Below are 15828 nucleotides of genomic sequence, written 5' to 3' on the forward strand. Positions count from 1 at the left end.
TGCTGCCGTGCTGAGAGCTGCAGTTTCCCCTCCAAGCCTCCCCCTGGAAGTTGCAAGCCTCGGACAGACTCCAGAGTTACAGCAGACAAGGTGCTGCCGGTGCCGTTGGTGCCCAGGTGGGAGACAGGTTCCTGGGGCTTCCTGCTCGGCCACCTTCCCAGAGTCCTCTCCAATTGATTTTTGATATTGATCTTACAGCTAGACAATTTGCTGAACTTTAAAATTTGATGCACTTTATCTTATTGAGCAGTTTTAGGTTTGCAGGAAAATTGAGTGGAGGGTTCCTGTTTACCTGCCCCCTTCCACCTCCTACCCCATCTTGCATAAATTGGTTCGTTATTTTACAATTGATGAACCGATATTAATACGTTATCATCCAAAGTCCACGGTTTACATTCAGGGTCACCCTTTGTGTTGTACATTCCATGGGTTGTGACACATCTATAACACGTGTGTTCATCATTATCCTATAGAAATGTTTCACTGCTCCAAAAATTTTCTGTGCCCATTCACCCTTCCCCTTACCTCCAGTCCCTGAGAATCACTATAGTTTGCCTTTTCCAGAATTTCACAGTTGATTTGCTTCTTTCACTTAGTGATATGTATTTAAGTTTCTTCCCTTTTTCTTTTTTCCTTAAATGTTTTTATTTTTGTGAGCACGTGAGCGAGGGAGGGGCAGAGAGAGAGAGGAAGACACAGAATCGGAAGCAGGCTCCAGGCTCTGAGCTGTCAGCACAGATCCGGATGTGGGGCCCAAATTCATGAAATGTGAGATCACGACCTGAGCCGAAGTTGGACACTTAACTGACTGAGCCACCTAGGCGCCCCTCTTCCCTATCTCTTCATGGCTTGGATGGGTGGCTCAGTCAGTTAAGCATCAGACTTGCAGTTTTTGGGTTTGTGGGTTCAAGCCCTACATCAGGCTCTGAGCTGTCAGCACAGAGCCTGAAGCCTGTGAGATCATGACCTGAGCTGAAGTCTGATGGCTCCTTTGTCAACGATCACTTGATTAAATTTATGTGGGTCTATTTCTGGGCTCTCTATTTTATTCCATTGGTCTCTTTGTTTATTCTTTCTCCAACACCACACTGTCTGATCACTGTAGGTATTATAGCAAGTCTTGAAGTTGAGTGGTGTTGGTCATTGACTTTATTCTCCTTTCGGAATTGTATTGGCTGTGCTGGGTCTTTTGTCATTCTGTATAAACTTTGGAATCTGTCAGTATTCCAAAGTAACTTGCTGGGATTTTGATTGGGATTGCATTGAATCTATAGATGAAGTTGGGAATATCTTTGATTTCTTTCATTGGATTTTTGTACCTTTTCTGTTATAGATATTGTACATATTTTGAAAGATATATACCTAAGTATTTAATTTTTGCTCTTGATGCTAACATAATCTTGTGATTTTAATTTCAGAATTGCTCATTGCTGGTAGAATTGTTTTTTGTCTATTAACCTTGTATCCTGCAAGCTTGCTATGATTGTTTAATGGTTCCAGAAGTGTTTGGGTTGATTCTTTGGGATTTTCTATATAGATATTGGGATTTTCTACATAGATAATCGTGTCATCTGTGAACAGGCACAGTTTTATTTCTTCCACACCAATCTATATACCATTTCTTTTCTTGTCCTGTTACATTGGCTAGGACTTCCAATACGATGTTGAAGAGGAGTGGTGAGAGGGTACATCCATGTTCTTCATCTCAGCAGGAAGGCATCATTTCTCACCATTAAGTGTGATGTTAGTTGTAGGATTTTTGTAGCTGCTCTTTATCAAGTTGAGGAACTTCTTTCTATTCCTAGTTTGCTGAAAATTTTTAATCATAAATAGGTGTTAGATTTTGTCAAATACTTCTGCAGCTATTGATGTGATCATGTGATTTTTCTTTTTCAGCCTAGTTGATTTGATAGAGTATATTAGTTGATTTTTGAATGTGGAATCAGCTTTATGTACCTGGGATATCGTTTGTGGTATATAATTCTTTCATGTTATTGTATTTGATTTGCTAATACTCTTGAGGATCTTTGTGTCTGTGCTGCTGGGAGATAATGTTCTATAGTTTCCCTTTCTTGTGATGTCTTCGCTTTTGGTATTCAGGTGATGCTGTCCTCATAGAATGAATCAGGCAGTGTTCCCTCTGTGTCTATTCTCTGGAGAACACTGTAGACACTTTGTATAATTCCTTCCTTAAATGTTTAGTAGAAATCACCAGTGAATCCATCTGGGCAACTCTTTATATTCTAATTAATTGTGGCTTTTTTTGAGTCTTCTCCCTAGACCGTCCTATCACTTGCAAATGATACATTTTTTTTGTCTTACTGCCTTGGCTAAGCCTGCATAGCAGAAGTGGCAGTAGTGGCATCTTTGTAGTATTTCCTGATGTTAAAGGGGGCTGCTTCCAATATTTCTCCATTTAGAATGATTTTTGCTGTAGGTTTTTGTTAATTACCCCTTTTCAGGTTAACAAAGTTCTTTTTTTGTAATTAAAAAAAATTTTTTTTATGTTTATTTTTGAGAGAGAGACTGACTTCAAGCAGAAAAGAGGCAGAGAGAGGGGGAGACATAGAATCCAAAGCAGGCTTCAGGCTCTGAGCTGTCAACACAGAGGCCGACGTGGGGCTTGAACTCACAAACCGTGAGATCATGACCTGAGCCGAAGTCGGATGCTTAACTGACTGAGCTACCCAGGTGCCCCTTTTGATTTTTTTTTAAAATGTTTGTTTTTGGGGGAGAGAGAGAGAGAGAGCAAGCGAGCATGAGTGCGAGCGGGGGAGGGGCAGAGAGAGAGGGAGACACAGAATCCAAAGTAGGTTCTAGGCTCTGAGCTGTGATCACAGAGCCCGACGTGGGGCTCCAACTCATGAACCATGAGATAATGACCTGAGCTGAAGTGGAATGCTTAACCAAGTGAGCTACCCAGGCGCTCCTGACAAAGTTCGTTTTTTTTTTTTTTTTTTTTTTTTTTTTTTAATTTTTTTTTAACGTTTATTCATTTTTGAGACAGAGACAGAGCATGAATGGGGAAAGGTCAGAGAGAGAGAGAGACACAGAATCTGAAACAGGCTCCAGGCTCTGAGCTGTCAGCACAGAGCCTGACGCGGGGCTCGAACTCACGGACCGCGAGATCATGACCTGAGCCGAAGTCGGACGCCCAACCGACTGAGCCACCCAGGCGCCCCGACAAAGTTCTTTTTTTTTTTTTTTTTTTTTTTTTTTTTTTTTTTAATTTTTTTTTTCAACGTTTTTATTTTTGGGACAGAGAGAGACAGAGCATGAACGGGGGAGGGGCAGAGAGAGAGAGACACACAGAATCTGAAACAGGCTCCAGCCTCCGAGCCATCAGCCCAGAGCCTGACGCGGGGCTCGAACTCCCGGACCGCAAGATTGTGACCTGGCTGAAGTCGGACGCTTAACCGACTGCGCCACCCAGGCGCCCCGACAAAGTTCTTTTTAATGCTACTTTGTTAAGTTGTTTTTTCCCTCTGTTGTGAATGGGTGTTGTATTTTAGGAAATAATTTTTCTATCTCTGTAAGGATGATAAACATAATCTCTTTTATATGTTAATGTCATAGATGATTACTATAGATCTTCCTAGTGTTAAAACCCCTCTGTTTCTGGAGGTGTTTTATGCCAACTTAGTATTGCATATGTCCAGCTTAATATTGGCATATATCTATGCTGTATTCAGTTTCTTAATATTTAGATTTGAATTTTGCATCTATGTTCATTAATCAGTAGCGTGAAAATTGTGCTTTGCTACATCACTTTTATATGGTCTGTTGGATTTGCAGAATAACAAGGGGTGTTCCTTCCTCCTGTGTTTTCTGAAAGAGTTTGTGTAACATTAGAATGATCATTGTTGGTGAGTTAGTAGAACTTACCTTTTAAACTTTTAGGCCTGGACTTCTTTTTCTGGGCAAAGTGACTCCTGTCTTTAGTAGTTGTAGAACCATCCAGGCTCCCTCTCTGCTTGAGGTGGTTTTGAGAAGCTACTTTTCCAGTAGTTTGTGCGTTCTGAGTTTTCCCATATGCTGCTGAAAGTTTTTTTTCTTTTCCTCTTAACCTTTTAGTTTCCACTATACTTGTGGTCACATCACTCTTTGGTTGCTAGTGTTATTTATTTGTCCCTTCATCCTTTGTTATCTCTTGCTGAGTCACAACATTACTAAGACTTGGTGGCTTCAAACAGCACATGTCTGTTGCCTCACAGTTTCTGTGGGTCGGGAACCTAGGCACAGCCTAACCAGGTGCTCTGCTGCAGGTTCCATGGGGCTGCAGCCAGGATGCCAGCCAGGACTGGGATCTCTTCTGAGCAGCGGCTAAGGGAGAGTCTTATGGCATTCATGTAGTTGCTGGCAGGTTTCCATTCCTTGCAAAATGTCAGCCTCAGGGTCTCATTTCTTCTCTGACTGTTGTCTGGACCCACCCTCAGTTTCTTGCCATCTGGGCACCTCTGTGGTGTCTCACGAAGCTGGGAAGAGCCAGGGAGTCTGCTTGCGAGACAGAAGCTAGACTTCCCTGTGCCCGAGTCACGGAAGTGATGTCCCATCAGCTTTGCTGCAATTTGTTGTTTGGGAACAAGTCTTAGGTGCCGTCCACAGCCAAGGGATGGGATGACATGGGTGTGGGTACCTGTTGGTGAAGGTCACGGGGGTCACCTTGGAGGGTGTATTTGTATCTTCACTCTGGCCTTTTCAGGGAACCAGTTATTCTCCTAAAGTACCAGTTAGACTTAGGATGGATCTCTGCCCTCAAAATCTATTATTTTCTAATTTTTCATTTCTTTTTAAAATTTCATTCTGTATATTTACTGAAACTCGTGTCAGTGACATTGCGGTGAAACAGAGTTTGTCTGTGTCTGTAGCTGCTTGTAATACGGGTTCATCGCTGACATTTTACTTCCCTCCTGCATTTCTTTTCACTGTCAGTTTGCTTCTCCCTCCTCTGCCCTCTCATCCCTTCTTCTCTGACCTTTGCATTTCTTCTCTCAACTGTTGGTTTATTTTTACCTATTTTTGTAAGGGAGACCTTGCTCATTCTTCTGAGGCCGTGGGACGGGTGAACTCAGGGTGGGTGGATTGCTCTGTTGGTTAGCCATCCTTCTGTGTTCCAGGGAGACGCTTGAGCAGGGCCTGGAGTTCTGTCGGCAGAAGCAGCGGGCTGACGGCTCCTGGGAAGGGTAAGTGAGCTCCCGGTTGTGTGCGTGGGATGGGAGGGCTCTGCTCTTCTGTGCTCCTGTGATGCTCAGTCGTGTGCTCCGGGAGTGAGCTGCCAGCAACAGATTTCTGGTGGGCCTTGTTCAGTTTTGAACACTTGGCCTCACCCTGGCGGTGCTTGCTCAGCTCACTGTTAAAGTGGTTTGGCCAAGTGTGTTGGAAGGGCTCGGTGGCCTGGTGCCTGGTTTGTTGTGTCTGTGATTACTCCTTCCTCTGGGTGTGCATCAGTTCTTACACTGCTTTGTGGCGGCAGCAGCTGGAACCATCTTGTGAGGGCCGGGGGTGGCAGGTGTGTTTTCCTTGGCCTGAGAGCCTGGGGGCACTAGTCAGTTGCTTGCTGAAGGCTATGTGGATGGGTTTCTTGCAAATCACCCCAGCTTCCTTGATTCCGTGATTGAGGGTGTTCCCAAAGTCCGGCAGGATTCCTGTTGTTTTTACACGCCCTTCTGAATGAGACTGCAAGGCTGAGGTCCTCCTCTGTCTCCCCTCCAGCTCCTGGGGAGTTTGCTTCACCTACGGCACCTGGTTTGGGCTGGAAGCTTTCGCCTGCATGGGGCAGACTTACAGCAGCGGGTGAGTATGGGCATTTGTCCCTGCTGGAGTGAGGCCCTTTTCAGCAGGACATTCTGTTGGGGGTGTCTTTTCCTTTGAAGTATTTTGTATTTTTCTAAGCTCATGAGCCAACAGCACCCTTTCTAGTAAAGACACTGCTCTGGGAAGTTTCTGGCTTGTGTGTGGAGGGGCACCTTGGGCTTGCGTGGCCCCCATGCCCAGTGGGATACCCTCTGAGCTGGGCTGAGAGAAGGGAGGCGGCTCAGATCTGAGCTGTCTCCAGCCACCTCACCCAGCTCTGTTTTGTGGTGTTTCACGGTGGTCATGCCTGTGCGGCATCTGCAGCCAGAGAGCTTTTCAGTTTATCTTCCCAGCATACCTAAGGAGGCAGGTGTCTCTGTGCCCTTCACTTCACATAGTGGGTGGGACTGGGGTGCAGACTGCCTCCCTCCCCCCCACCATTCTCCTCCCCTTACCCCTGGGGAGGCCTAGCCAGTGGGCCATCGGGCCTGGGACCTCCCTGGAGTGACAGCATCTCCTGTCTTGCTGGTCTCTACAGGGCTGTGTGTGCGGCGGTCTCCCAGGCCTGTGACTTCCTGCTATCCCAGCAGATGGTGGATGGGGGCTGGGGGGAAGACTTTGAGTCCTGCGAGCAGCGGCGTTACATACAGAGTGCCACGTCCCAGATCCACAACACATCCTGGGCCTTGATGGGGCTCATGGCCGTCAGGTGGGGGCTGCGAGACCCATCCCCAAGTAGTGGGGTTGGGAGGAGTAGGGTGTGGGTGGCTGACCTGTGAGCAGGCGTGGGAGGAGGTGAGGCCTGCAGGGCGAGGGCATATGTCTGGCCAAACACAGGGCTTCCTGCAGAGAGGCTTGCCTTTTAGAAGACCACCCAAAGTGACAAGGGAGACAAGAGGCCTGTGTCAACAGCGTAGGGTGAGGCAAGTCCCTGTAGTTGCTGTCTTTGGGCCCTCCTACCTCCATGTGTGTGTGTAAGCACAGACACATGCACGTGTGTGCACGTGTGCATATATGCACGCAGACACATGTAGTGTCCCAGCCTGTGCGGTCTTGTTGGTTTTGAGGCCATTTGGGGAATCTTCCTAAAACTCCCTCAAAATTAGGGCAGGTCAGTGTGAGCAGGAGCAGCAGTCTGTGGGGGGACCTCTAGGGAAGGGGGCTCAGGGACCAACCCCCAATCTGCCTACCACAGCCAAGCTCAGTCCTGCACCCTCAGTCCTGGGGTGTCATCCCTTTCCATGATGAGTGAGGATTAGCACATGTGGCGTGTGCGGCCCTCAGAGGGTCCTGAGGACCAGTGGGCCGGACAGCCATGAGGTTTCACCTCATTCTGTCCAAAACAGCAGCGTCTTGTGACAGGGCCCTGGGGCAGGTCTGGAGCAGGCAGGGCCATCAGCCAGCCACATGTGTGGGGCTGCCCACCTGGCCTGCTCGCCTCCACATTGGCTGCCTTTTGCATTTTTCTGGGATTCTGGGTAGAAAACGTGCAGCGGTAGCCTGCGGCGTGCTAACTCTCATGGTGGGTTCTGGTTCCTTGTGTGCGTCAGCGCCAGTTCAGTCACCACGCAGGATTTCCCATCTGCCTTGTGCCAGTAGCGCAAGGGTGCGGGTGCAGGTTGGGCTGTAGCCAGAGGCGCTTCCCCCAGAGAGTGGTGGCAGGTGGACTCAGTGCCTCCTCTTCCCCCCAGGCATCCCTGCGTAGAGGCCCTGGAGAAGGGAGTCCGGTGTCTGCTTAGAAAACAGCTCCCCAATGGCGACTGGCCCCAGGTATGCTGAGGAGGTCTGAAGAGCTCGAGGCCCAGCACCGACCTCGATTTGCACGAATGTTTTCACAGCCCTACGCTGTCCCTGTGTCCCTGGTGACCTCCTCGCCGGCGGGGTCTCAGCTTTGGGGATTTGAGATTAGTGAACACCGCCAATGAGCGCCTGTGGTGGAAGCAGGTCTACAGTGAAGCCCTGGCTCGGAGGCAGGGCTGGTGGTGCTGGGGCAGAGGACGCTGGATAGCCTCAGGCTCTGCCTCAGCATGGAGTGCAGGAGCACCTTCACCTGTCTCCTCTGATGTGGGGTCACGAGGTCACACGAGGCTGACCCCCTCCCTTGGATGAGTCCAGGGTTGACAGCTGTGAAGGGCTGGTAACTCAGGCCAGAGGGTTTGCTGCAGGGTGAGGGGTCCAGAGCTAGGGTGGTAGCAGGGGGATGGCCTGCAGAGGTTCCCTCGGAAACCCCCCCGCCTCTGGGAGCCTGCCAGCTCTCTGGCTAGGGTCTCTGTTCAGGGAGCCCCTTAGCCACCTGCTAGAGCCTTTGTGTTTATTTCTCTGTGTTCTTTCAGGAGAACATCCCTGGCGTCTTCAACAAGTCGTGTGTCATCAACTACAGCAGCTACAGGAACATCTTCCCCATCTGGGCCCTTGGCCGCTTCTCCCACCTGTACCCTGAGAGTGCCCTTGCTGGCCGCCCTTGAGGGTGCCTGGCAGGCAGGTGGGTGGTGGGCACTGGCGTCTGGGAGGGCGGGGCAGGAAGGGGGCATCATCTCCGGTGAGCTTCAGGATCCCCTGCCCAGGGGTCCAGTGCCCCTCACAAACCCCTTCCCCGGGGTGGGACCAGGCCTGGGGCAGGGTTGGGGCCGGTGGCTTTAGGTACTTGATTTTCAGGGTAGGTTTAGTTCTTAGAAGAGCTCGTGGAGCTCAGGTGAGGAAAGGAACAAGATGAGCCATGATCCTGGCACAGTGTGTTCTGCAGCACCTAGCCAGGGTGTGCGGCCTTGCTTTGGGGCTGGGAGGGCTTTCTCCACCAGTACTTCAGTTCTTGAGAGAGGGGAGTGCGGCCTCACCTCTTCCTGCCCGGTGCTGCCCAGGAGCCGGCCCGACTGGGCTTGCCCCTAGGCTGGCTCTTCCTATTTCTTCTGTCTGTGGGGCTGAGGGACGTGATCTGTTCACCGTGGCAGCCCCGGGCTCAGCAAGGGACAGGGACCAGACTCGCCGAGTGTCTGTGGCTGTGTGGAGGGGAGTCAGTTGTGGCTGCTGGCCGTGCCCTACACCCTAGGCTCGCCCACGCTGCATCGTGGTCACCAGTTGTGGGCGCCAGTATCGCTGTCTCCCGAGTTTGTAGCCTGCAGTGTCTCGTGCTGACAGGCGCAGGCAGGAGACTAAGTGTGACGAGGGACAAGTGCTCGTGAGTGGTTTAGTGGTTACCACCATGGGGCACCACGTGTGCCAGGCACAGCGGAGCAGTCAGCGCTGCTGGCTGGACGGGCCTGATGCTGTAGGGTGCCCTCTTGGCCGCCGCCAATGCTCGTGTCCTGGTTTGTGCTCTGAGGGGAAGTGAGGGCTGGAATTCCAGGGTGGTGCCTCTTAGGAGCTAAACCTTTCAATTCCCTTCTGGCTCTATGTCTGGTTTGGTGTGCATGGATTTGGGGGCCAGGATGGAAAAACCTGGGCTCTGGATTTGCCTTTGACCTATGAGGACAAGTGGGTCATGTGCTCAGGGCTTCGCTAGGAGTGTGGCTGTGAGGAGTCACCAAGAGCTTTGATGAGAATAAAATCCAGGCCTGGTGTTGCCCCTAGGGCCCTGCTCTGGTTGGCCACCCTAGTGCCTCTCTGCCTGTTCTTCTGTGCCACCTCCTGGATTGGTAGCCGCCCCTGACTGTGCTCCCTTGGCAGACCGTTCTCCCTCAGACAGCCAGATGTCTGAGTGTTCCTCTGCTCCTGCCATTCTCTGCCCAGATCCCTACAGGGCCATTGCTGAGACTTTGTACCATATGGCCTTGACCCTGCAGCTCTCTTGGCCTTGAGTGCCATCCCTGACTCTGCTTGGGGCTTGCCTGCTTTGGGCTTGAGCTGTTCCTTCACTAACTTCTCTTCCCCCAGGGTGGTGCTTCTGCTATGAGCCCTGCAGGGCTGGGTTTTGTGTACACGTAGATGGCCCCATCGGCTCTACTGGCTGCTACACTGTGTGGCACGTAGTGGGTGTTCAGTGGATACCTGTTGACATCAGCACTTCTCCCCAGACATTTTTAAACTCGGGTTTATTTTGGCTGAAGGAACTGTTGGGATCCCTTTGAAATCATCGGGTTTGCTCTTGCACTTCTTTTCGTGGCCCCTGTTCTCCCCAGCTGGGGTAATAGCAACATAGGTGGTGATTGACCACAGTCTGCTCCTTGAAGTGGCTGCTGCCCCTGGTAGGCTCCCAGCCATGGCCAGATCATAGGGTTAATGAAACCTAAGAAATGAAAATCTACTTTTATACTGCAAATGTTGTCACTTCTGTGGGCAGCTACCTTAATAAATTGACATGTGATTCCCTTAGAAGCATGTCACACTTGTGTTTTGTCTCATCTTGGAAAGAGTCACAGATCTGGGGTTTTCAGAGACTCACTTGGGTACCATGTTGGACACTGGGCCACCACCTCATCAGTTTCAGGGGATAAGAGTAACTGCTTAAAGATGAGCAGGTGCATGTTGTTTTGAATGGAAATTATGTGCTTCAGCCTAATTAAAAATCAAGTTCTCAACAAAACAGAACAGAAATAGACAGAATGGACTCATGAATATAGAACAAACTGGTGCTTGCCAGAGGGGAGAGGATGGGCGATGAGTGAAATAGGAGAAGGGGCATAAGAACACAAACTTTCAGTTATAAAATATGTAAGTCAAATGATAGAAAGTACAGCATGAAACATATAGCTGATGATACGGCAGTCCCATTGGGTGGTGACTGCACTTACTTTGGGGGTACTGAGCATGTACACAGTTGAATCAGTGTGGTGCACCTGAAACTAACACAACCTTGCGTGTCAGTTGTACTTGAGATTAAAAAAGAATCAGGCTCGGGGCGCCTGGGTGGCGCAGTCGGTTAAGCGTCCGACTTCAGCCAGGTCACGATCTCACGGTCCATGAGTTCGAGCCCCGCGTCAGGCTCTGGGCTGATGGCTCAGAGCCTGGAGCCTGTTTCCGATTCTGTGTCTCCCTCTCTCTCTGCCCCTCGCCCGTTCATGCTCTGTCTCTCTCTGTCCGAAAAATAAATAAACGTTGAAAAAAAAAAAAAATGAAAAAAAAATGAAAAAAAAAAAAAAAGAATCAGGCTCTCTTTCCTGGGCAAATCATCAAAGATGCTTGAATTCAAATTATTTTTGGTTATTGGGAGCAGATTCTGAGTATTTACTGGGAAGTTTTTGCTGGAGCCATATTAGGTTTTCTGCATTCACCAGATGTAAACTTTAAACCTTTCCTTTGAGGAATTCTCTAACTATAAATCCTTAACTCACAGTGGAAATTCAACTCTAAGAAAATACTTTTCCTTACTGAACCTAATCAATATGCTACATATATTTAAATTTTATTTAGTCAATAAAATGTTATAAAAAGTAATGCTATTTACTGTTGCTTCTTTATCCTTTTCTTATCTCAGCAGTTATGCTAATTATAGGTTAATTGGTCAGCTTGATTTATCTTTGTCTCCATCTGCAATATAAATTTTTATTCACGATTCACTTTGTTTAAAAAGGAATTGAGGGTAGAAACAGAGGAAAGTCGATAGGACATGAGGCATGGGTCGGAGTCAGATTGGTTTGTTCTTATGACCTCAGTTTTGGTGCTTAGCTTTCTAGGAGGTGGCTGGAGCTTACACACAACAGCCCCAGTAGTTGGGGAGATGCTGGTCTCACCGGTTGTGGATGAGTCACAGCTAGGGCGTCTGCTCGCGGTGGGATCCCACCATAGTCACCCACATAGGTGGCAATGGAAGGAGGCTGAGGATGCTGCTCTGGAGAGCACCGGGCCACTCTGTGGTATGAACTTCATGCCTGGCATTTTCACCTGGGGTTTTGGGTGCTGTCTCAAAGACTCCCTTTCATCACTCAGGAGGATATAAGGGTGATATGGATAACTTAAGGTTACCTGTTTTCTTCAGTGAAAATGATTCACCCATTAGTTTCTCCATGATGACTACTGGTGGGTGATTTCCAACCTTCCTCTGGGGACAGTGTCTGAAACCCATGCTTGAGACAAGTGGAGAACAGCTAGTTTGCATGGCTTCAGGTGGCCTCAGATACCTTCCCCACAACCAGGCCTTTTGTGGGAGTGAGATGCAGTGGGCTGGAGACCCTGTGTCTTTGATGCCCTCTCTGGTTCTTGGGAGGGGGTAGAGAAGTGGGGACTATTCTTGGACCATCCAGGAACAGGTGAGCACTGAAACAGCCCATGGTGGCCAGAATACTTAAAAAAAAAAAAAAAAAAAAAAAGTGCCAGTGACCTGTTGGATGATCTTGTGTGGTCCAACATGCATATGATTGGAGTCTCACAGAATGGGGTGGGAGGGAGGCAGAAAAACATCTGAGTAATCATGGCTGAAAATTTTCCAGATATGGAATATATAAACCCATAGATCTGTGATGCTCAGCAGACACAGAACAATCGCACAGACGAAACATACCAAAACCTCCTCCAGAGCACATCATGAGTTGATGAAAACCAGTGATGAATAAAGGCTTAAAAGCAATCAAAAACAGACATGTTATATACAGGTGAACAAAGGGAAGGACAGCTGACTTCTCATCAGGTAAAATGCAAACCAGAAGGCAGTGCTGCATGACGTCTTTATAAAGTATTAAAAGGGAAAAACTGGTCAGCTTAAAATTCTCTATTCACAGAAAATGAAAGTGAAGGCAAAGTAGACCCTTTCCAGACCAAAACTGAAGGAATTCTCCAGCAGCCTTGCCCTACAAGAAACATTGTTTGGGCCCAAGGATAGTGATAACCAGGTGGAAACTGATCTGCACCAAAGAATGAGGCCCAGAAATGTTACATGTAGAAGGCTTTTTCCCCTTTGTTAAAAACAAGCATACAAACAAAAACCTCTTTAAAATAGAATTAACTTTTAAAGGCAAAAACAAGAATGTGAACACGGACAAGAAATGTGCTGGAGGACAACGGCAGATGCTGCCGAGAGGGCTCCCCTTGTGTGTCAAGTGCTGCGTCCCCAAGTGACAGTATTTACCAGGACACAGATTGTTGTAAGTAAAAGGAACCTATTGTAAACCCAGAGTAAACCACTAAAAAAAAGAAAGGGGGTATAGCTAGAAAACTGATAAAGGGGACAAACTAATCCCAAAGGAGACAGGAAGAAAGAACAGACAGGACGATAGAAAATGTGATAAACCTAACTCTTGTGGACTGGATTGTGTCTCCCAACATTCATTTGGAAGAAAAGGACCTAAATTTGGATACGGGGCCTTTCAGAAGATAATAAGGTTAAATGAAGTCACAGGGTGGCTCTGATCTGATAGGACTGGTGTCCTAAGAAGAGATGAGGGGACACACAGGAACGACCACGTGAGGACAGAACTCTGCCCACACCTGATTCTCAGGTTTTGTGCTTTCAGAACTGTAAGAAAATAAATTTCTGTTGTTAAAGCCACCCAGTCTGCTGTTTTGTTAGGTAGCCCTAGAAAACTGCCGCACCAACCATTTAAGTAATTTTACTAATTGAAGGGCCAAGTGCTCTAGTTAAGAGCAGAAACTGTCACATTGAATGAAAAAGCATGACTCGTGTGTTGTCCGTGAGAAATTTTAAATGCAAAAATACAGGATAAAAGGACTAGTTTAGAAAACTATATGAAAAAACATTAATCATAAGGAAAAGTACTATATTAATATAAGGTAGGTTTCAGGAAAAGGAATGGTACTAGAAGCAAAGAGTCATTTAATAACAGTAATGTGTATGCCCTAATAACAGCTTCAGAATATGAAAAACAAAAATGGGCAGAGGGAGAGGGAATCCAATAAAGTGGGAGATTTCAACATTGTCTCAGCAGGAACAATCCTGAGTAGACAAAATCTTGAGCCAACTTGAAGTGATGGACATTTATGGAACACTTCACCTAACATTCTTTTTCAAGAGCTTATGAACCATCAGTCACTAATACCACATGCGGGGTGAGGAAATTTGAAAGGATTGAAGCCATACAGTGTATTCTCCAACTGTAATGGAATGAAATTAAAAATCAGTGACAAAAAGAATACTTGGCAGGGGAGCTACCATTGCACTCCGAATGTGCTGACCCCTGCGATTTCCCCAAATGTAGGAAACTTGACTGCATAATTTGTGATGGGGGAAAAAAAGAGAAAAAATATCTGGAAATTAAGCATTATACTTCTAAATAACCAATGATCAATAAATGAAAGTACAAGGGAAATAAAATATTTCAAGCTAAGTGAAAAAAATGACATCAAAATTTGTGGGATGTATCTAAAGCAGTGGTCATAGAAATGGTTACAGGCTGAAATATTAACACTATATAAGGTTTCAAATCTGTGATTTAAATGTCTACCTTAAGAATTTTAAAACCAGGGGCACCTGGGTGGCTCAGTCGGTTAAGCGTCTGACTTTGGCTCAGGTCATGATCTCCAGTTCTTGGGTTTGAGCCCTGCGTCAGACTCTGTCTTGGCAGCTCAGAGCCTGGAGCATGCTTCAGATTGTGTTTCCCTCTCTCTCTGCCCCTCCCCTGCTCATGCGCTCTCGCTCTCGCTCTCTCTCTCTCTCTCTCTCTCTCTCTGTGCCCCTCCCTGACTCACACTCTGTCTCTCTCTCTCTCAAAAATAAAAAAAATTAAAAAAAAATCTTAAAACCAGAGTAAGTAGAAGGAAGGAAATACCAGATAAAAGAGCACAAGTCAAATGCTGTAAGAAACATAACAGAGGAGATCAGTGAAGTTGATGCTTGGAGAAACTTAACAAGCCTCTGGTCTGATCCGGAAAGAAAGGACACCTACAGTAGGCATTAAAAAGGTGCATTGCCACAGGTCCCGCAGACACCAGGCAGTATCCAGCCTGGTTACCCCCAGGCCTACTGACCTGGCGTGGTCCGCTCGAACTCACCGTGCTGCTGCCTCTCTGCATCCCACTGCTCGCGATGCCTGGCTTGCTGATCCTTAGGTCCTGCTGCACACACCTGCTGGCGCTGCTGCTCCACGTTCACGTTAGGTTTTCTGCTGTGGCCGTGCGGTCTGTCCTCAGAGGCATGAGACCACAGAGTACAATGAGAGAATGTCGTGGGGTGCTCAGTGCCAGTGTTCCACAGCGCAGACACGGAAAAATCCCCTGAAAGACACGGTTATTATATAGGTGTTCCTGAGAAGAAGTGGGAAATTTAAATCACCCTGTATCTATTTTAGAAATTAATTTGAAATTTAAAACTTTCCTAGAAGAAAACTCTAGTCTCAGATGGCTTCCTGGTGAATTTTGTCAATCATTTAAGACAGAAATAACAATCTAACACAAATACCCAGACATTCGAGGAGGAGAGAACATTTTGCGACTCCTTTGAGAGGGTGTGACCTTGATAGAAAACCAGACCAAGACATTACTGGAAAAGGAAATACAGATCAATTTCCCCACACAAATACAGAAAATATTTAACAGACTACTAGCAAGTTGAACCCAGTGATAAAAGAATGATGCATCATGATCAGAAAATTGGCAGAGGGTGATGGTCCTGTGGCTGGAGGGGATATGATTTCCATAGGGTTTTCTAGGGGTCGTAAGAAATGGCATTTTAAATGCCATGGTGTAGGGGGGATACTTTCATGTCCCAGGGCCTTGCTCTTAGGGGTTTTGAGGGGAGACATCCATCCTCCGTCCTGGGAGCTCCTGCACACCCTTGCTTAGTGGGCACTACCCATGTCCCCGCTGTCCTTGTCTGATGTGAGAGGCTGTGGGTCCAGACACTGGGCCTGTTTCAGGTTGAATGAGGGACGTTTGGGACTTAGAAATCCTCTTTCCCAGGGGTGCCTGGGTTAAGCGTCCGGCTTTGGCCTATGATCTCACGGTTTGTGAGTTTGAGCCCTGCATCACACTCTGTGCTGACAGTTCAGAGCCTGGAGCCTGCTTTGGATTCTGTGTCTCCCTCTCTCTCTCTGCCCTTCTGCTACTCACGCTCTCTTTCTCTCAAAAATAAATAAGCATTTAAAAAAATTAAAAAAGAAAGAAAACCTTTTCCACAAAACCCGACTCAAGGCTTTCTCTCCTTGAAGGAAC

At 47.5% G+C, this 15828-nt stretch overlaps 1 protein-coding gene and 1 pseudogene across 5 annotated transcripts in view; both read left to right on the forward strand.

Moving 5' to 3' along the window:
- LSS (lanosterol synthase) overlaps positions 1 to 15828 on the forward strand; it is a 46833-nt gene that overhangs the window by 24814 nt on the left and 6191 nt on the right. For 3 of the 5 annotated variants that reach the window (XM_047846971.1, XM_047846974.1, XM_047846975.1), the window contains 5 exons: positions 5118 to 5183; positions 5713 to 5793; positions 6332 to 6502; positions 7485 to 7563; positions 8127 to 10101. In XM_047846971.1, the coding sequence (XP_047702927.1) occupies positions 5118 to 5183; positions 5713 to 5793; positions 6332 to 6502; positions 7485 to 7563; positions 8127 to 8258 (529 nt within the window). In that variant the 3' untranslated portion in view covers positions 8259 to 10101. Of the gene's footprint in view, positions 1 to 5117; positions 5184 to 5712; positions 5794 to 6331; positions 6503 to 7484; positions 7564 to 8126; positions 10102 to 15828 lie in introns of those variants that run through there. The other 2 variants (XM_047846972.1, XM_047846973.1) reach the window with 1 other exon arrangement.
- On the forward strand, positions 13808 to 13929 carry LOC125159151 (uncharacterized; annotated as a pseudogene).

This window comes from Prionailurus viverrinus, unplaced genomic scaffold, assembly GCF_022837055.1.
Source record: "Prionailurus viverrinus isolate Anna unplaced genomic scaffold, UM_Priviv_1.0 scaffold_42, whole genome shotgun sequence".
Taxonomy (NCBI): domain Eukaryota; kingdom Metazoa; phylum Chordata; class Mammalia; order Carnivora; family Felidae; genus Prionailurus; species Prionailurus viverrinus.